Below are 21,187 nucleotides of genomic sequence, written 5' to 3' on the forward strand. Positions count from 1 at the left end.
GCTCCCCAGTTCAGGAAGGAGATTGAGGTCCTGGAGCAGGTCCAAAGGAGGGCAACCAGGCTGGTGAAGGGACTCGAGCACAGACCCTATGAGGAGAGGCTGAGAGAGCTGGGGCTGTTCAGCCTAAAGAAGAGGAGGCTCAGGGGAGACCTCATCACTCTCTACAACTCCCTGAAAGGAGTTTGGAGCCAGGTAGGGGGTTGGGCTCTTTTGCCAGACGACTTTCAATAAGACAAGAGGGCAGGGTCTCAAGTTGTGCCAGGGGAAGTTTAGGTTAGATATTAGAAAGAATTTCTTTACGGAGAGAGTGATCAGACACTGGAATGGGCTGCCCAGGGAAGCAGTGGATTCTCTGTGTCTGGAGATATTTAAAAAGAGACTGGATGTGGCACTCAGTGCCATGGTCTAGCAACCACAACAGTGGTAAAAGGGTTGGACTCGATGATCTCTGAGGTCCCTTCCAACCCAGCCAATTCTATGATTCTATGAAAATAGCCGCAGGGCTTTCTGTAATCCTCATCCTATTTAACTGCTGATCAGCAGGTTTGCTCTTAGGACAGGGATCACATTGATGAGGTGATCAGAACCATTATTGGAGAAGAGAGGCACCAGTGGTGGTATTTATCATGGCAGAAGAATAACACATCAGATCAAAGTTTAAAAACAGCACAAGATTCTAGTGTGGTGATGTCATGTAAAGTGTATTCCATAATCTTATGGCTCAAATGGATGCTGGGAACTTATTTGTGTAGAAAAAAAAATGAAGCAGTCTTCAAATGGGTGGAGGTGGAGAAGGCTGGCTGCAAAAATCTGAATTCAAAACTGTAATGTTGGCTGTTTTCTGGCCTCAATCTCACAGCTGAGTGGGGAACTAATTTCAAAGTGATCATTCTTTCCTTAACACAGAAACAAGCTATTTAATCTCTTCATTCAGATAGGACAAATGCAAACAGAACCAATACTCAGCTTCTCCCTGGAGTTCAGTTCTCCTGGCTTTTTGAAAGCAAAGCGGTTCAGCTCCTTCATTCAGAGGGAAATACTAAGCAAACTTTATAAATCCCATTCACCTGAATACCTAACACAAGCTTGCTGAATAGCTCTCATTCAGCACTGCTAACAGACTTCAAAAGACTTTTGTCATCGCCCTAGCTTTGAAGCTAAAAGGATTCTGGAGCTGCCATAATGCTAATATCCTTAGCTCTGAACTCAACCATTCAGTGTTTACAAAGCTATATCATGCTTTCCTCTAAAACATTCAACCTTCTTTACCTTGGGATTAGAGCTTCAGCTTCTAAATGGCAGCCTCCAAACCCAGCAGAGCAGCTGAGGCACATGTAGCCCTGTGCTCAGAGGAAGATAAAAATTTATCACAATGACCTGAAAATCTATAAGAAGGCTGAGTACACACACAAAGAAAGATTGCTTAGGAAAGGGTTAGACCTCAACACAACCAAAGGTGGTTCCAGGTGTACCAAGGCAAAACCAGCTAAACACAACAAATCCAGGTGGCCTTCAGCACAGCTCACTGGGAACTAATATATTGCTTTTAACTGTTCTATCTCTTGCTTTGCAATATGTGTTTCATAATAAAAATAAATAGAAAGGCTGGGGAAACACTGCACACATCCTAAGAAATCCAGCCATGTATGAAGCAGATTCACAGTTCAGTGCTAACAAAGAGTAAAGCTTAAATCAAGGTAAAGATGACTGGGGAGTTCATTAGCACCTTGCTCAGGGCAGAAATTCTCCTTTCCACAGGTGATTTTGAACTTCTTAGTTCATCCACCCTACAGAAAATACAAGCCCCTTCCAGAAAGCCTGTTAGCTGCAGGAACTAATGTATTTCTGAAGGAGAGCAGTAGCCAGGCTTCCTTACACTGGGTCTGGCACTGCCAAATTTATTTAAGGCAGTGGTTTGAGTGCACTGACAGCTACTGCAGCACAATGGCAAACTCCAGTACTGAAAACCCAAGAGCTGCAGTTAAGAGTTAATACTATTTACACTCAGCAGCAACACTGCTGTCTTTCTGCAAGATGAGGCAGCAGGAAGCATGTGAGATTTCCCTGCCCATCTTTTTCAAATGCAAGTGTAATCCCATGTAGGCTGAGACTTTGATTTGCACTTTGACAGTGTCCCTGCTTCCACCAGCTGCACAGTTTGCTGGGAGCCTTCTCCAAAATGGGAAGTTCATTGATGGGTATGGCTTACTGGAATACACACCAGTTAATAACATTGTTTCTGTTAATTTTTGGGTCATATCTTTTATCTGAAGACCATCATTTAATATAAATTATTGAAGCATTTTTAACACATAAGGATTAATGATGCTTTGAGGCAAGACTGCTTATTTAGACTTTTATGACCATTATCTCCTTTATATCATCCCATGGGTTAAGGCATCTCAGAACTACAGATGTAGTATGATGTATAAGCTCTGTTCCTTCCTCTAGAGGTCTACCCAAAAAGATCATTTCATGGCAAAGTCAAGGAAAGCAGAGAGAGAACAGAGAAAGGAGAAGGTCTACCACCCAGCAATGCTTTCCTCTTCATTATTTTTGTTCTTTGGGGATTCCCTCAGATTCTTTTGAATGAAAGTAAAAAGGAATATGATAGTGACAAAACACAAAAGTTCCTAGCCAAAGCAGCAAGAAATCTCCCTTCTTCCCCCAGGAAATCTTGCCGTTAGTTCATGTGACTGCAATTAAAGCTAAATAAAAAAAATCCCCAAAGCTTTTTTTTTTACCAAAGCTTTTACCCAAAGCTTTTTCCTTCATGTAAGGAAAAGCTGTCTCTTGGTTTTGAGAGACAGAACAAAATTACCCTGTACTACTTTCTCACTACTCTACAAGCTGTTAGAGCTTTCTCTAAGGTCAGGGAGGACTCCTTCCCCAGTGGCTTCCAGTCAGCAGACCCATGGCTGATGTGATCTGCCCACTCACACCACCACAGCATCAACTGGTACCTAAGATGCATCAGGGAGACTGGAAATAAAAACAAACAACTTTCCATAACACATTTCATCCCTGGAAAACTGAAAGATATTTACTCAAGTATCTCCTGCTTCAAAAAGACTGTTCTTTACTCTTTCTCCATTTATTATTGCATTTGTGTCTTCATTTAGTTAAGAGCTTCATACACCAGCAGCAACATCATACTTAGAAATCTATACATTTTAAGAAAATATCAAAGTGAATTCATCCTGTGCCAACCTCTCTACCTGCCTGAAATGAAATTTCAGTCAGATTAAAACTTTGTGAATAAAAAAAAACCCTGAAGGAAACCCTCAGAATTAGGCACAGGCTTCATCTTCCAAAAATTCCTTAAACTTAACTCAGTGGTGTGATAGGAAAACCAGTATAATTTTCCAAGTGGTTATAATAGAGATGAAATTTAAGACAGTACTCCCTGCTCCTTTTACACAGAAACAGAAAAGCTACTGAAGAAAGAGCTATAAATAGTTGGAAGAAAATACCTATTGTTAATACATATGAAAGTTCACCAACTTTCCTGGAACCCCAGCTGGAGCACCATAATCTTCCTGGATATTCTTACTCTAACTTAGATTTTGTTGACTAATGTAAGTATAAGAAACAAGGAATGCACATGGTGGAACATGACTGGAAGTCTGTGTGGTATTCAGTGCAGTTCTGAAAATTGGATCCTGTATTTTAAGTACACATTAATAATTTCTCAAGGAAATGGCTTAATTTCCCAGTTCTCTTCTGGAGGTTAACAGAGGGAGAAGGAAATGTTTCCAGTGTGAAAAAGAAGTTGTTCACCCCAACTGCTGATTTCTATGGAACCAATGGCTTTGTCTTCACATCACCCCCATCCACTTCATGGAAAGATAAAAAATTGGACTGAAAGAAGTTAAAAGCTCTTGGTGAGGGTGAATGGGTGCTTGTAATCTCTTTGCCTCCCCTTTTTTCTCACCATGCATCCACCTAAAGATTAAAACTGAGTTAAGGCAGTTAGTAGGATACACTGAGCTATCCTATTAAATAGAGCAACAAGAAGTTCAAGTGATTACCAGTCAGATGCAAACATGAAGGAAAAGACTACTTCATTCCCTGCACCACTGAGACTGCAAAGAAATAAAGGAATGGAAGTGGCTTTTTCAGCCACCCTGCAATCACAAACCCATTCTCCCTTGTTTGGTAATTTCAAAGGCAGCAGAACTGTCCTAAATGGTTCAGTTGCACACAAAATGCATTCTGTGCTGGTGTAGTGTTCAGAAGAGCAAAATCATTACATGCTTTATCAAATCTACACTTCCCTTCTCACAAGTACACATAAATTCTGCAGACTGAAACTGTTTGTGTAAACTGGAAAAAATAGAGAAAGAGGTAGCACATATCCTGAGGGGAGTCCTCATTATCACAGCTTTACTGAGGCTTTTGGTAGCTCCAGGAGACTTTCTCCTGATAACTTTGAGGACCTTGATAAATGTGCATTACTCAGGCAGATTAATTCAAACCTACCCAGCAACTCCTGAGACCTGGATGAGTCTGATAAGTAGCTGGAAGGCATGAAAATTCCTAGCTGAAATTATTAATGTGTGCTAGGAAAAAAAAACCCAACAGAACCACAGCTTTTTTAACAGTAAAATCTATAGTGCCCACATACCACAGCTCATCTTATCTGCTAAGGAGTTCCAAGGGCAGGACCAGACTCAGTCCATCCTGAGAGTAAAAGAGAAGAGCTGTTGACTTTTGATATCAACACTCAGTCTCCTGTGTGAAACACGGGGACAGGAGAATCACCATGGAAAGAGTTGTTATATTACCCCATGATGGCAAAGGTGTTATGCTATTTTTAATGATTACTTTTGGCATCAATATCCTGGGGTGTAGATCTATCTGTGCATCAGAGATGAAAAGAAATAAATAATAATACACAAAGCAATAAGCAGTGATTGCTTTACTAATTAATAATTGCTTTATATGAAGTAAAGACTCAGGAGCTGGTGAGCATCCTAAAGAGTAACACTGAAGGCAATTGCATTTTCATCCCAGGAACAAGCTCTACTCCAGTCTACAAGTAACAAGGTATTACATACTTTCAGACCTAAACTGGGTTTGTTTAATTCCAGGAAACCTACAAAGGGCCTAATGTGACATTTCTAGGGCCAGCTCCAGCCCACCATCAGTTGTAGATCAAAGATGTTCTTATTTCTTCCTGCCTTTAAGTTCTGACTCCTTGCTGTTTAGCAATTAGCTGAAACTATTCTGGATACAACCCCAATAATAAATACTGATATTGTCAAAATACCTGTAGAGGTTTTTATTTTATCTGCCTTATAAATGTGAATCTGGAATTTGCACACTATATTTAATACTGGACAAGTTTTATATATAGAATTATGTGAACCCATAATTATAATGCTTTTCACACTTGAGTATCTCAGCTCTGATAACTTGATAGATTTTTGGTTGTGGATTTTGTGTGGCTTGCTTTTGTTTTGTTGTTTGGAGAGGTTTGGTTGTTTTTTTTAATCCTAGCACCTACTTATAAGGAAAACCCTTGGATTACTGGAGCAGTTTTCACTGAGTACCTGGTGAGTTAATAAATAGACAGTGCAATTGCAGTAACAAGTATCATACTAGAAAAAAACTTAAAGGAAAAAAAACCCAAAACACCAAAGGAAGCAAGCCTGAAAACCAAAGCATTTCTCCCCCTGTTGTCACTGAAGGCATCAGCTTCTTGCATCTAAAACCTCAAAGAGAGAGTGACTGATAAAAAATGAGCTGTCCCAAACCTGACAATGAGGACAGAAAGGCACTCAGTTAAGAGACAGGTTGTTTTTCATCCAAGTTGAGTAATTGAACACTTTGAAAATCAATCAAGACAAAACTGAAGAGAACTAGAAGATAGCCCTGGAGGTCTTTAGAGGGGTTTTGCTGAGCACTCCTACCTCTGTAATAGCAGAACAGACCCTAAGGCAACAGTCTGAGGCTTGAAAGAATTTGCATCAGGTAGCAACAAAATCATTTTGAGGGACTTCCTGGAAGGTGAAAAATCAGCTCATGAAAAATAGGTTACAGATGCTGTAGTACTCCCTCTTTATCAGATTTCCATGGATTGCCACCAGCAAGGAATAATTTCAGCATTCAGAATATCTGAAAGGGATCAGGAAAAAAAAAAAACCAAACAGTGGCAAACAAACCTTCATACACACAGAGTTTAAACACAACCTCACATTATGTGGCCAGTGTCCTGGAAGGACATTACCATTAGTACACACCCTAAATTATAGGATTACAACCAATTTCCATAGTATTTTAAACAATCTTTACCCAAGGCAAATCCAGAATATGAATAACTCCCATGCAGCTTTTACTTAAAAGAAAATTACAGACAAGAAGCAATCCATTTGTATGCGATCAGCATGGGAAGATGTGGAATCTCTGGGTTGTTTGAAAAGCACCCAGTACAAAATTGTATGAAATTACTACATGTGCAACAGGGAGAGATAAATAGGGAAGAGCTATTTCCACTGGAGCACCAAAGGATGGTAAGGTATACAAGATGGAAATGATAGGTTTCTCTGGCTTGACTATTATGATTCTAGAGTGCAAAGAGAAGAAAAATGTATTGGTATTTATACAAGCCTTGCAACAGTCAGAAGACAGAAAGGAATCAGCAGAGACAGCAGACAGCTCTAAAGAAAAGCATTTTCTAAGTGCTACAGAGGTATCAGCTGCCTCTAAATAAACTGTAATTATTTGAAACTAAGAATTATGGTGTCTTATACAAGATTTCTACTAATTATTTTCAAATAGGACACTCTTCTTAGTAAAGTTGTCCAACAAGTCAAGGGAGGAGTAAGGAAGCAGCAGAAGGTGATGGGTGTTTGATTTTACTGTTTAATTTGCTGGTACAATCTGAGATGTAGAAGTAGAAGGTGTATTTCAAAGCAAAATGTCTCTGTATTTACTAAATATTACAATTAAAACTGAGAAATGTAAATTACTCTCTTCTTTCTCAATACCAAAATATCTTATGCATAGGGAAAAAGATCTTTACATTTAAGAGATACACATCTACACTTTTAAACCTACTGTTGAGGAAATGCCCTATGATTTTATGTTCAGTGGATGAAAAGAAAGCACATGAGAAGCAGAGTATTAGCTTGGAACTAGTGGGCTTAGAGGCAGGACTATCAATTGAGCAAAACCTCAATTACAGACTAATTTAATGTATACCCAAGTACATTATTGCAATTCAATAAACATCTCTTCAGAATCAGACAATACCAATTTGCTTTCATTTCAGCCTGTGTGCATGCATTACAAATTTGCTGTTATCAGGACTGAAGTCAGGCAGTTTGGAAACACTCAGCCAGACAACCACAACCTATCCCAGAGCTGCACCAAAATAACCTCAAATAAATCACTTCACTCACCTGCTGGCCAGGCAGGAGCAAGGAGCAGAGGTGTGTAGGTACCCATAACAGGATCACTCCAATAAAATTTCTTTTAGCAACACTTCTGCCCAAATAATCCAGCAATCAATCTGCCACTGTCTGTCCTGGTGGACATCCAACCATTTGTGTTTATAACTTACTCTTCTCTTTTTATTCCTTTTTACATTGTTGAATGGGAACATGGCAGGCACCCCACAACTTTGCATATTATGATATTTTGCCTTCCCTCCATTTAGCTGTGATACAACACTAGATATGCTACTCCTGGCAACTCAGTTCCATTTTAATCACACATTAATTCCTCTGGATTTGAATAAGATGCAAGATCACTGAGAGGGAATTAAAAGCACTTGGCATCTAACAGAAGCATTTTTTTCATTATTTGTGTAGTCTGAATATTTGCAGCACACAAGTTTTTCAAGGCATTGTAAAGGCATCAGGATATTGATGCTCAAATAAATCAGCAGAAAGTATAACAATGGGCAAAAGTAATCTTGTTTCTCCATCAACCTTCCAATTTCATAGAAAAGCAAACCACTCAGATCAATAAAATTATTCCCAGTGAGGAGACTCCTCACTGATGCCATCCCCACCCCAATCACAGAACATCTCAGGAGCAATTTAGCCACCTTCTGATCTTCTGATATCTCCACCCAGGAAGCAATGAGCATCCCTGTGGTGTAGCTCAGCATAAATTAGGAAAAAGACCAAACCAACCATCACAAGAAAATCCAGTACAGTAAATAGCACTTTACTGCATGTCTCATGGAAGCAAGATTAAGACATATCTTGCACGTGTCAGGCACAGTATCATCTCTTGAATCACAGTAAATAACAAGAATAAGACCCTAATATCCTCAAGAATTACTGATGTTTCTGTGTACTTCAGGACATCAGAATTAATCCCTTCATTAACTCCTGGCAGCCTCGAGCAGGTTCTTCTGACATGTCGTGATCCATCACATGATTCTGGATGCCTGATAAATTACTGTAAAGGGAGGCAGACGAAGCTGACTGACAGAAACTGTCCAGCTGACTGCATTAGAAGTGCCCATAGCTACCACGTATGACTACAAAAGCTTATGAAGAGGGCTGCATGCAAACAAATTTTTGATTCAAGTATTTAAGAAAGCAACTGCAATTCATGTCACTTTTACCTTTGTCACCTACTTAAACATGAATGAAAGAAAACAGTCCACCAGGATGCTAATCTTTAGACAGAGATGCCACCTAGTAGGAAAGACTCAAATTACATAAAGCTGTTGCTTTGGTACAACTTACCTTTCACTATTAATTCTGCATAATTGGAAACTCCGGAGCCACCATCGGAACGAATGACACAGCGGTACTTGCTGATGCTGCGCTGAGAGGTGTCAGCAACACTGACAGTGGCAGAAAAACGTCTGTGGTTAACCACTCGTGTGACCATTAATGCTGTGTCCCTTCCATTCCACTGCTGGAGAGGCAGAGAAAAATGATAGGAGTCAGGAAAGCACAGATGCTGCATCCATATGCAACTCGCTCTCTGTGATGCTTAACATCGCTCAGACCCCCACGTTCACATCACGAGGGCAGCATTTATGCAAGCACAATTTTGCAAGAAATTACCATACACCTGACAAACTTGCAGGATTGTGTGACCTAGAGCTTAAATAGTTTTAAATATACTTCTACGTTTTCATGTCTATTTAATTTTTAAAATATTTTGGGGGCGCTTGAAGTGTTTTCCATGTACTGGAAAAGCCAGAGTGCCAGCTCAGAGTCTGCATCTGAACACAGTATGCTCAGAGGCCTGGCTAGGATATGAAAATACTACAGATGAATGGATATTGTACGCCTGGGGAAAAGCTACAAATGAAGAGATTTCCAAAATTTGGTCTTTTCAGGTGTAAAGTTTTGATTCTGGACCAACTTCAATAAAATGGTTGGATGGGCAGACATCCTTGTATGTCCAAAATTCCTCAATAAACCTCCCTGCCCATGCCAGACTATGTTCTCCCACCCAGAAAAGGGACAGAGGAAGAACTGGCTAGAAACAGAAGTTCTCCAAAACATCAACACCTGAACTTGCTCAGCTGGTCTTGTTTATTAGGAGTTTCAAAGGAAAACACCCCCCTGTTTTGCCAGTTTCTAGTACTTGAGTTTTGGGGATGTTTCAAAATCTATTTTCATTAAGTGTTTTAATTTTAGAGAGAAAATGGGTTTCCACTAGCAAAAATTATGATTTCCTCCCAAATCTTTCCTTCTCATAGGAAAAAGTTTCATATTGCCTGAGGTGGAAAGTGTTTTTATACACATCTAGTCATAACTGGGGGAAGATTTCACTGAAAGAACTAAAAAAAAAAATAAAGAATAGGCCAAAAATATATCTCAGTGGATGCTAAAAGTAAATCACAGGTTTATAAATTTCTGATAAAAATGTAATTTTTAGGTGGAGAGCTGTAATGAGAGTACAATTCAAGTGACTGTCAAGTCATTTTTACATGATCCCAAATACATTTCCCACCAACTCAAGTCTTTTTCCCAAGAGTAATTTTCATTTTTATGATTAGGTAAACTGATTCCCCTTATTATTTAAACCAGATTTGAATTTTTTATTTGTAAATATATTAAAATATCTGAAGTCAATTTAAAAAAGTTCAAGGAAAATCTGTTATGTGACTACAAATGCCCCAGCAACCAAGACAAGGGCCATTCTTGTCTGCCTCAAATATTGGGTGGTCCAGGCCTTCAGTACAGCAGCCCAGGTTGAGAATAAAATCTTGGTCACTGCTTTTAGCATTCTGAAATTTTTGGATTGGTCCTATGGACAAATCCAGTACAAATAGGAAGAGAATACCCTTGACTCATTTAGGACATCAGGTGTTTAATCACACATTTAGTGAATTTTCATGGTAATGTCAGGGGTTCCCATGTCCAAGCACTACTTAGGGCAAAAGAAATAATTTTGTCCTTCACAGAGAAAAATGCACTTCCCATCTTGAGTTTGATAACTGATTTCTAACTCTAGAACTGAAAATGAGTTGTTAAGGTTGTTACTAAACCCACTTGAATCCCACAACGCAGCCTTTCAAGTCCAACCAGGAGGGTGAAAAGAAATATAGACATTAAGAATGTTTTGATCTTTTAGTGAGGGACTAAAAGGAACAATCTGCAGTCAAGGGAAAACGGGATGGAGGAAAACGGGGTACAAACTGGTTATGCCTCTTTTCACCATCCAGGTAGTAAACTCACATGTTAGAGTAAGTTTCCCTATTAAGACAGGGACTGACTCTGGCCTAAGGAGAGGAGAGAAAACTGGAATTAAGCAGAAGTAAAGACCTCCTCTGCTTGTTCTATCTCTTCTGATGTATGGCTGAGTGCTTACAGGTGCACAGACTTTTGTTTGAAACCTAAATTTTGCTGTCACTGAAGACTTTTTCCATTTTCCTGTCACCTCAAACTCTCATTTCAAAACTAAAGGCAGCTCTCAAAGGATCCTGAAATCATTTTGTCCCACCACTCAGTCTTTTGTTATCTACATATTTGGAAAAAAACACCAAAACAACAAACAAACAAACAAAAAAAACCTCCAAACACAATCAAACAAAACCAAGCCAACAAATAAAAAGAAAAAAAACCACCACTGGAGAAGGAGCATTACTTTACCTGGAGCCAGAGCTTGTCATGCTGTGACCATTTTCCCCCAGCAATGCACTGGAAGGTGGCATTCTGTCCCACATTGACCTCCACGTTCTGAAGTCGTAGGAAATGAGGTGCTTTTCCTAACACAAAAAAGCAAATTATTGCAAGGGTCAAGCAAGGCATTAACTGCCTGTATTACACCAACACAGAAATTACTGGGGCCTGGCCTTGAGAAAGTGATCTTGCAAAATAAAGCTGCTTTTCTGTCTGTAACTATTTAGTGCAGAGAGGGGAGTGATGGAGCTGACAGAGGGGGACCTAAGGGATCATGCAGAGATACAGCAGGTCTGAAAACACAGATCAGATCATGCCACAAGTTTCATGGTCATCAGCACAACTTCTAACTTCTTTCTATAAAGAACATTTTTTTCAGAAAATGGTGTTTCTGAGAAGGAAAATAAAATAATAATAAAAAAAAAATTGAATGCTTCTGAGCTTTCCAAGCATGACTGTCCCAAAGAAAGCTTTCCCAAGTGTCATATCTTCCTTGCAAACTGATCTTGGAGGCTGGAAACTGATTCAAAGTGAACTACATAAGTGTTTCCAGTTTCAACACTTGATCAAGTTGGGGTGTAACACAACATCCTGTCTTTTTTTCCTCTCCTCTTTCTTGGCTAAGCTTTGCCCCATAGTTTGTTCAGTGGCCTCTTCCCAGTGAAGGGATCAGGCATCACCCGGGATGCTGTGGAATGCACACAGCCCATTGGGGGGATTTTGTTTGGATGCTGCCAGTTATCAGCAACATCTGGTTAATACAGACTGTAAGTATTTCTTAATGAAGTAAATGCACCCAAAGGCCTGAGCAATGAGCACATGGTAAATACAAATACAATTTAGTTAAACAGCAATTAACCATACTGTGTTATCAGAAATGTCCTGTTAAGCTTGAGCAGAACCATGTCTGTCATATTGAATGGCAGCTGGTCTTTGAAATTCTTATTGCAAGAAAACCAGTTGATGTGATCCATGATATTTTGTGAGCAGCTGTCACTGACTGACTTACTGAAACTCTGAACTAGTGATTGGGGCTGTCAAAGGCTGTTAAAAATACTTAGAAGAAGCTGTATACTACATATACAATACAGATACACAAAGTCTTACAGGCAGGCTGCAGAGGCAAACTGAAATCAAACAATTTCAGACTCTAATATTGGGGCTCAAAGTTTTTTTAAATAGAAAAACCCCAAACCTAAGATTATCATTTTGGCTGTGATAGAAGAAACATGGAAGTAATGTTTTTTAACAGCATAATGAACCTGCATAAGTTTCTACTTTGCAAGTGGTATTACCTGGATGAGATTTATTTTAATATCTTAATATCTTAAAATCTAAAATAATTTGTTCATTTTTTCTTAAGTTAACTACCCAGGATATTATCAGAAGCTTTTTAGATTGTTCCCTAAAGCAATACAGTTCCAGATATAATAAAACAATCAAGTTGATGTTCTCATAACAAGAGAGAAACAAGGATTTCCACAACTGTCCTGGCACCAGCTATAGAGGGAGAGAAGTTTTGCCTTCCTGGACAACTTGCAAAGTTATGTACTTATGCATGGCTGGTTGTCTTTAAGTGTCTCAGAGGATAAAAGAAGACATTTTAGTGGTGACCAAACTGGGTAAATTGCTCCTTTAGACTGTAAATACTGGTATATAACACTGATAGAGATAGAAAACCAGAGAGTGCTCACTGCAGGGATGGGCGAGGACTCTGACTTCATCCACAGCTATGTACCCTGGATGTCCTTTCAGAGAGACAGATTCAAATATCACCTGAAATACAAAATAAGAAAAACTGTTCTTAAAATGAAGAACTACACTAGTCACTTGGTTAATCACCACATTTTGCTCTTATACCAATGTCTGAGTCAGTCAGTAAGAACAAAAGGAAACCATGGCAATTCAGGATGCACACACATGCCAAAGACTGAAAAACTGCTTGATGTGGAAACCAAGAAAGTAAGTCACCATTTATTAGGGTTAGAGATAACTATGTGCTGCTTTCCTTTGGAGAAGAAAAAAATACCCTGTGTACACACACACCTGTATTCAATTTAAGCACCAGTCTGTGAACATTAAGTGGATAATCACTTGACACCTTGTTCTTAGTATGCCTCAAAGTTGGCAAATGCTGTACATGAGATAAAAATCCCTTCTTGAATCAATAACCCTGCATGGATTCTTCTGGAGAAAACCTGGATTTGCCATGCAAGCTGTTGCAGTTTTAGAAAGCAATTTACAAGCAACAGATGACCCTGGGTTCTAGCTGCTGACCTGAAATAAGATTCCCTCAGATAAAAGAGTTGTTTCTGCCTTTCTCTGGCCTGAACTGAAATGGGCTGAGAATGAATATTCTTTAAAACCACAAGCAGCATTTTTCATCATTAATGGTTTTGTGTTTTATCTGTGTATCCTGATTATGGAAGTGTTCCACTAATTTGGTCTGGAGAGACAGATATTCAGTAATAGATGAGATTATGGATGAGCAAAAACCTCACTTTTCCCTATGGCTTTTTGATTTTACCTGGAAAACTGCCCTGGATGGAAACCATTCTATTACTAAAATATATGGGCTACCTGAAAATCTGTGGTGAAGGGAGAAAAACACCTAAATACTGACAGAGAGATCATTAAAACTAAGTTAAATACTGTCAAATAAGCTAAGAAATCAGGAGAAAATAGTATTAATTCTGGTGCAGTCTCCTCAGCAATCAAAGGACAGAAGGACATGAGGGCTGTGTCCTCATCACAGCCTACACCTTCCTCAAGATGGACAGAGGAAGGTTCTGGTCTCCTCTCATGACCAGAAACAGGACACAAGGAAATGGGATGAAGTTGCATCATGAAAAGCTCAGATTGGACATCAGGAAAGGGGGGGGGGGCATTCACTGAGGGGTGGGGGTGTCAGTTCCTGAAACAGACTCCCCAGGAAGGGGTCACAGAGCTGACAGAGTGCCTGGGTGCTGCTGTTTTAGGTGGTTCTACAAAGAGCAGGGATCTTGACTCAGTGGTCTTTATGGGTTCCAACTTGAGCCATTCCATGAGGAACAGGAAGATTAGAAATGTTCAACTGCAGTAGAAAAATGAAAAATGCAGACTGATTATTTTGCATCTTGGTTAATATACCTGGCAAGTTAGTGATTCTCTGCCCAAAGGAATGAAATGCTGCCCTTTACTATTATAAAAAAATCAAAATAATGGATGTAATGAATGCTATCATCTGCAATTGAAAGGGATGTCCCCATTCCCATTCTTTCTTACTAAAGTAATGCTCACACTGTACTAAACTGCTCTTTTTTGCATGAGAATACAATAATGTTTTCAAGGACAGACTTAATTGGCATGTTCAGCTGGCACAGTTATTACTATTAAAACAGTATTCTAGTACAGCTCCTTGTTTCACAGGAGAAAGTATTTCAGTAATTTGTAACCCCTGAAATTCATTACTGGAACACAATGTTAGCTACTTAAAGACAGTTTTCAACATGTATTTTCATTCTAAATAAAAGGAGGTATCCCCAGACTGTCACGATTCAGTCTTCTCTTTATCTCCTTCATCAGAAGAGACATCTTTGGAAGATAAAATAATCCAAACCACATCATCAAGTGTTTTGTGCAATCAAGGTGCCTGATAGGCTTTTTAGGGACTATAGAAAATAAGCCTATAATGCAAGTCTTTAATATGGAAATGATAATTTACTTTAGAAATGAAATCTCATTCATGATAACAATTAAACTTACTGGGAAGGTCACGTAAGCAACTTCTGCAACTCCTTTCAGACTTGAATCCAAGTCCAACATTGCAGCTAAAAGGATTTATTGTAGTTTTGCATTTGTGAGAAACTATAAACCACAAGGAACTAATTCTCAGTTTCCTACAAACCAAAAATTTGGAAAGAAAAGTTCTCCAGGGCATTTGCATCGGCCACTAGAGAGTGGGAAAGCAAGCACCAATACCTAGAGAATTTTGTTCTGTTAAGTGCTGACACAGAGTCTTTAATACAGCACAATATAACTTCAGATGGTAAAGAACAACACAGCTCCTAAAAAATAAACATGGACCCCTGTGCAGAAGCCACTGAAAAGAGTGGGGGATTCCTCCCAATTCACACAATGTTGTTTTGACAGACTGTTTAATTCTCTTCCCCCTTACACTTGATTTCCTAGTTTAAACTCCCACATTGCTGTCTTTTTTCTTTTTTCTGTGCTTTGCAGCATCTTAGCCCTGTCAAAACGAGAGGCACACAGGCACAGAGCTTTCCCTGAAAACAGGGAATTGAGACCCAACATGAGGACAAGACAGAGATCTCTGCTTATGGGGCCCAGTTCTGCAAAATTCACACCAAATCTCTCTCGTGTCTTTTTTACTTCAACCAGAAACGTAGTATAATGGTTGAGATACGTCTTAAATTAGTAATTAATATTAATTCATTTAAAATTCAATGAATTTCATGTTAATATTTAACAATGCTTTACATTTAAGAAATGGCTCAGATATTAATACAGATGACAAAATGCAAAGCTTGACTCACACCGAGCATTCTTTGATGCTCCTGAGAACTGCCAAGTAATTTCATGTTTCCTTACCAATAAACAGTCCAACATTTCACTGCTCTACACCCAACATCTGTGTTAGCAGCACAGCCTGGCTCATCTGCTGCAGCACACAAGTTTTCTGCAGGCACAGATCAATAATGTTCCTTGATATACATCAAAAAACCTCCTCCTGGCAGCCTCTAGAGCTGCCCTTGGTGCATTCGGGGACTAACTTCATCCTTCTGGCAAGCAGTAAGTCAAGATTACACACATTACCTTCCTGCAAGAACCATTACAGCCTTCTCTCACTACACATCTGCAGGTGAGGAATCCAAGTGCCAGTAACTCTAGGGCAGACATTATAAATCTCCACCATTCTCATGTTTATATCTCAGCAGGATGTTTTGGAATCCAGATGATTCACATGGCACAAAACTGCCAGAGGTCATGTCTTAGGTCTGGCAATCAAGTTGGTTACTTGTTTCCCACTAGTCACACATCTCCAAAGCTCAAAGTCCTTGTCAATGCCTCAAACCTGGGGCAGATCATTTCAGATTTTTTTGCCTGACTGAATTTTCCATGCACACATCAATGCAAGGTGCTGATGTTACTGTGCATTAAGAGAATAATCCACATTTTGCCTGACGGTGATTTCATTGCGTAGAAAAAATGATGTATTTGTCCTGTGTTACCTGGTGCTTTTGAAATAGAGAACAACCTTTCAGGCCTCTTGAGTACAAAGAGTTCTCCAGGAATGCAATTTGGATTTAAAGCTGACAAATAACACTCTATGGAACACCCCGGGTTCTGGTTGGGAAATGAGAGACTCTCGAGGCAACAGGACACCCAAGCTTTTGTCATCCTGCCACCTCTGGAGTCCTTATCCAGAAGTGTTACTTCAGGCTGCCAAATAACAATAATTTTGTCTAAGTCCATCATTCAGCTTTCCTCCTTACTTTTGTAAACTTAAAAGCTTTCTGTTTTCTTCTTGTTTTCTTTTTTTTTTCCTAAACCTGGACTAAATGTAGAAACACACAGGATTGCTGCCCATCAGCAGCATGGTTTATAAAATCAGGTTTATGAAGCAGCTCCAGCTACTAGATCCTCCAAGAGCTCATATTTTAAAAGCCATACTTAAGGAATAAGAATACAAATACAACCAGAAATACACATCACCCCTGTTTAGCAAAAAGCAAAGCAGAAAATCCATGCATTTCCTGGGAAGGAACCAGGCAGGTTAGTGCTGGCATCTGATTTATTCATGTTTGAACTGCAGTGAAAAATTCACATTTGATTTAAAGGATTTTTTTCTTTTACTGAGGAAAAGCAAACTTGACCTGTAAAAGGACTTGCTAAAGAAGTAAGGGAGGCTCAGGAAGTAGTGGTGGTGTATCTCAGGGTGAGATCAGACTGTCTTTTCCAGGGTTTTCAAGCACTGGGTGAAAGATCATTTCTGTTCTCTCTGTGGAGCACCTACTATGAAGGGAATTCTGTCTCGTGGCCAGGTTCATGTTAATATAAATGAAGAATAAGCTCTTCAGTGTGACTTCAGAACAAGTGGTGAGTTGTGCACAGCCCTTAAAACTCCACTTTCCAGGAGTCTGTCTCTCTTAACCCTTCCTCTCACCCTGCCTTGTGTGCTCCATGGATTCTGCTGATCCTCCCAACTCTTTTTCAAAGGCAGAACATTAAAGCATTCAACTTCAGCTCACATTTTTTTTTAGACATCCTACTCAATTATTAGAAGTAAAAAAAGCAAAAAATCCAAGTTTTTTTCCACTGGCTGATTTCTATCTGGACTCTTTGCTTCTTTTTCATAGTTTTTTCTCTCATAATTCCTATCTCACATTTTTTATCAGCATATATAAATCAGCTTTTCCTGCTAGATGCAGCTACTCCAAGGTGCTTTGAGTTTTGAATATAACACAAGACAAAAAACCCACCTTCAACATCTAATAAGTACAAGAGTCCATTGTGGGCACTCTTATCTAACCAAAATCAGAACAGTGACTGCAAAGTTGCCACACTCATTTTCAAGTGGGACAGCTAAAAAGCTGCTATTTTAATACTAATTAAACATTAAATATTAAATATTAATTTACAACTAATAAAGTAAAAAAGACAACTTACCAGTACATTCCTCAACTCTGCTTGTTTTTAAAAAGTAGATCTCCCAACAGAACAAGAAAGACTATGTCACAGTGTTAAAAAGAGGAGGATTTTGGGATCTGGTGAAGAATATACTCGTGTTGGTGACATGGTACAAGATTTTATTTCTAGCTTACTGCCTTACACCCCGTATACAGGCACAGAAAAAACCCTACTTGAAAGCTGAGTGAATGAATATTCCTTCTTATGGAATCAGCTAGGGCCAAAAATAGTTCAGACAAACATGCAGAGATACAGTTCCACATCTACACACCCAGGTGTATTCACACAGAGCTATGGAAAGTGCCAGTCCAATTCTGTTTATGCACCAATTTCATGATAAACAAGTGGATCTTAACTTGCCAACAACCTGATGGCTGGCAGTTTATTCATCACTCTGACAACAACTAAAGAAAACAGGTGAAGTGGGAAGAAATATGTCAAGATGCCTATATAACCCCTTGTCCTGGTTTGGGCCAGGATAAAGGTGATTTTCTGTCTTGTACTTTTGCTTTTAGCTAAGTCTCTTGTAAGTATTTGCACTTGCTGAAATTAACAACCAGTTTCTCAGACAGTGTGTGCTTCTAGGACTGATAACACTCGATGTTTATAGTTACTGCTAGAGACTGGTGTGCAGAGCCAAGGACACTGCTCAGCTCTGAGGAAAACTTTTACCCTCCAGGAGGATAAAGAGGTCCCACCTGCAGCCCTGCTTTGGGAGGAATGGACAAGATAGATGCCAGAATTGACCAAACAGAGGATTCCATCCCATACACCTCATACTCAGTATAAATTTGAGGCATCACGAGGGCCAAGCCAGATTTCCTGCTTCCAGTTTCCAGCTCCTGCCCTTCCTGTCTTTCCTGCTTCCCTTCCTTCACCCGGCATCCTGGGAGGATTCCATCCATTCCTCTGCTCCTGATCCATCCCAGCCCATATCTGTGTGTTCCTGCCTCCAGTTCCCGACTGCTGCCGACTCCAGGATTCCAGCCTGGACTTTCCCAGGGCTGCCCTGCAGCCTCGGTGGTGACGTGAGAGTTATTGGGGGAAAGGAGGGAGGAATGTGGTTTCCATTTTCCTGTATATTTGTATATATTTAGTAATTTTTCCTATTTATCATTACTGTTCATTAAAGTTGTGTAGTTTAGCTTCCAACCCATCAGTCTCTCTCCATTATTCTCTCTCCTTTCTTTATCAAGGAGGAGAGAGAGATTAATAGAGAGCATCTGGTACTTGGTTTAACTGCCGGGCCAGTGTTAAACCCTGACACCCCTTTGCTATCAAATGGTTATATGCAAATCCATTCTGATAGGAAAAAGTTAGGAGGAGATTTGATTTTCAGAAAGCTACTGCTAGCAGCAGCTGAAGCTCACTCCTACCCAAATGCTAAAAAAAAAAAAAAAAAAAAAGAAAGAGAAAACCACTACAAACTCATACCTGATAAAAATGTGGCCAGAAGGTACTGATGGCAAGCTCTGCTTTCACCCATCCTTCTGTAACAACTCCTGAGACATTCCATATGGGATTGCCCTGGGGCCCTCCATTCACCTTCACGTAGACGTTGAGTGAGCCAGGGCTGGAGCGATCCCTGCTGGATAAGTAGTAGTGGAAGTCGATGCAATGGGTGTCATTTTCCTTCAGGGTAGGCAACAGCAAGTGAGCTTTCTGCCCAGATGCCCTCCCAGAGCTGTTTACCATCATGAAGGAGCCTACAGAGGAAAGAAAAAGAGAAGAGTGGGGTTTATCCGTTGGGTTTTTTCCAGTGAAAAGTCAGTGATTGCCTCAGAAGGCAAGAAAACAAAGCATTTATCTGAAGAATTCAAACTAGCTATTTTTTGTATGCTGGCTGTTAGGTAACAGAAAGAAAGGATATTAAAATTGCAGGGTATACACACAAATAGATCTCAGGCCAACTAGAACCACTTCAATTATATAACAACAATCAAAATACTATTGTGCTATTTTTATTTTATAAGCTTGGTATAAAACAGGGACTCTAAACAAAAGCACAGTCACACTCCAAGTAGCAATGAGGTTCTGCTTCTGCTTAAAGTCCAGCAAAGGCACATTCAGCACAAAAAAATCTACAACAATGGACCAAATTCTGATGCCTAAATGGCCCCTATCCAATTTCTGCACCTGTGAACCCTGAATCTTGGAACTATAAACTTTAGAAGGTCACAATGTGTTAGAAAACACACTGTTTTTTTTTTCCAAACTCCAAATTAATTAGGTTTGTTAGCATAAGAGCAACATCTCGACTAGAAATAATGCAACCAGGACAATTATACTTCTAGGGAGGAAGGAGAGGCTGAATTTAGGGAGGGAAATATATGCTAAGGCAATTGATGAGTTTGTTAACCTGGAAGCTTGAATCATATTAACCATGGTACTTGATGTTGAACTCATTTTGATTCATCAAGCAGTTATTTTACAGCACATTGTGTCTCAACTCATCTCTTCCCAGATGCATCAAGGTGACAAATGTTGGCAATAAGGAAAAAGGTTATGAGTTTGATTCAATTGTGTTTAAAGGATCACCTTTCTATGTGTGCAGACACTCACACCCAGAAAAAGCTGCAGAAAACACTAAGATGGAGAGGGGGGAAAAATCTGTGTGTCAGCAGCCAGGCATGATAATTTTTAATCAAATGCAGCTCTCCTGACACTCTCAGATCTGATGCTGCTACAGATGTATTTCTCTGCCGGCCTCTTTCAGTTCACAGAAGATTGAGTTTGAAAAGCTTTGCCTCACTTCTAACCTATTGACTTTCCCTGGTCCGTGCCACACCAGTGTGACACTCAGATGAGCCAGATAAACATTTTGATCAATTCTGTGCACTCAGCTGCTATACATCCTGAATTTACATCAACAGATAGGAGCAACTTTCCCCTGTGTTTATATATCTGTTTTGTGAAGGACTGAATAACACAGCTACAGAAGCAAGTAAATATGTAAAAAAATATAAAAATGTTAAAATCACATCTTCTAGAGACCTTGGAAAATTCAAGCATGATGCAACCACAGCAGGGGAAGAGGTTGTGCTAAGGAATATGAAAACTCACAGGCAAGAAGCTCTCTGGAAATAATCCTGTTGATTTGGTTTGGTATTCTGAGAATCAAAATGGCCCCAAAGTGAGACTTCCAAGGTTCACAGCAAGGATTTATAGAAACATAAGAGCTGAATCCAAGTTTGTCAATTTCTCCCAAATATCAAAGTCTATAACATATATTATATATACTGCAACTTCAGTATAACAACTATAACAAATGTTCACTGCTGATCTATTTCTGCCCAGAGTCAACCACTAAATTCCCTTCTTGGGTGAATACTTAAAAAGTATTCTTAAATGTTAAAAAGTATTCTTAAAAAGCCAGGCAAACATGCTGAAGT

The 21,187-nt window shown here is 39.5% G+C and overlaps 1 protein-coding gene across 1 annotated transcript in view; it reads right to left on the reverse strand.

Moving 5' to 3' along the window:
- PTPRT (protein tyrosine phosphatase receptor type T) overlaps positions 1 to 21,187 on the reverse strand; it is a 327,684-nt gene that overhangs the window by 257,194 nt on the left and 49,303 nt on the right. The window contains exons 3-6 of the mRNA XM_030463338.1: positions 19,230 to 19,501; positions 12,800 to 12,881; positions 11,076 to 11,191; positions 8,709 to 8,883 (exon numbers count right to left, since the gene is read on the reverse strand). Coding sequence (XP_030319198.1) covers positions 8,709 to 8,883; positions 11,076 to 11,191; positions 12,800 to 12,881; positions 19,230 to 19,501 — 645 coding nt within the window. The remainder of the gene's footprint in view (positions 1 to 8,708; positions 8,884 to 11,075; positions 11,192 to 12,799; positions 12,882 to 19,229; positions 19,502 to 21,187) is intronic.

Source organism: Calypte anna, chromosome 20 (assembly GCF_003957555.1).
Source record: "Calypte anna isolate BGI_N300 chromosome 20, bCalAnn1_v1.p, whole genome shotgun sequence".
NCBI classification, from domain to species: Eukaryota; Metazoa; Chordata; class Aves; order Apodiformes; family Trochilidae; genus Calypte; species Calypte anna.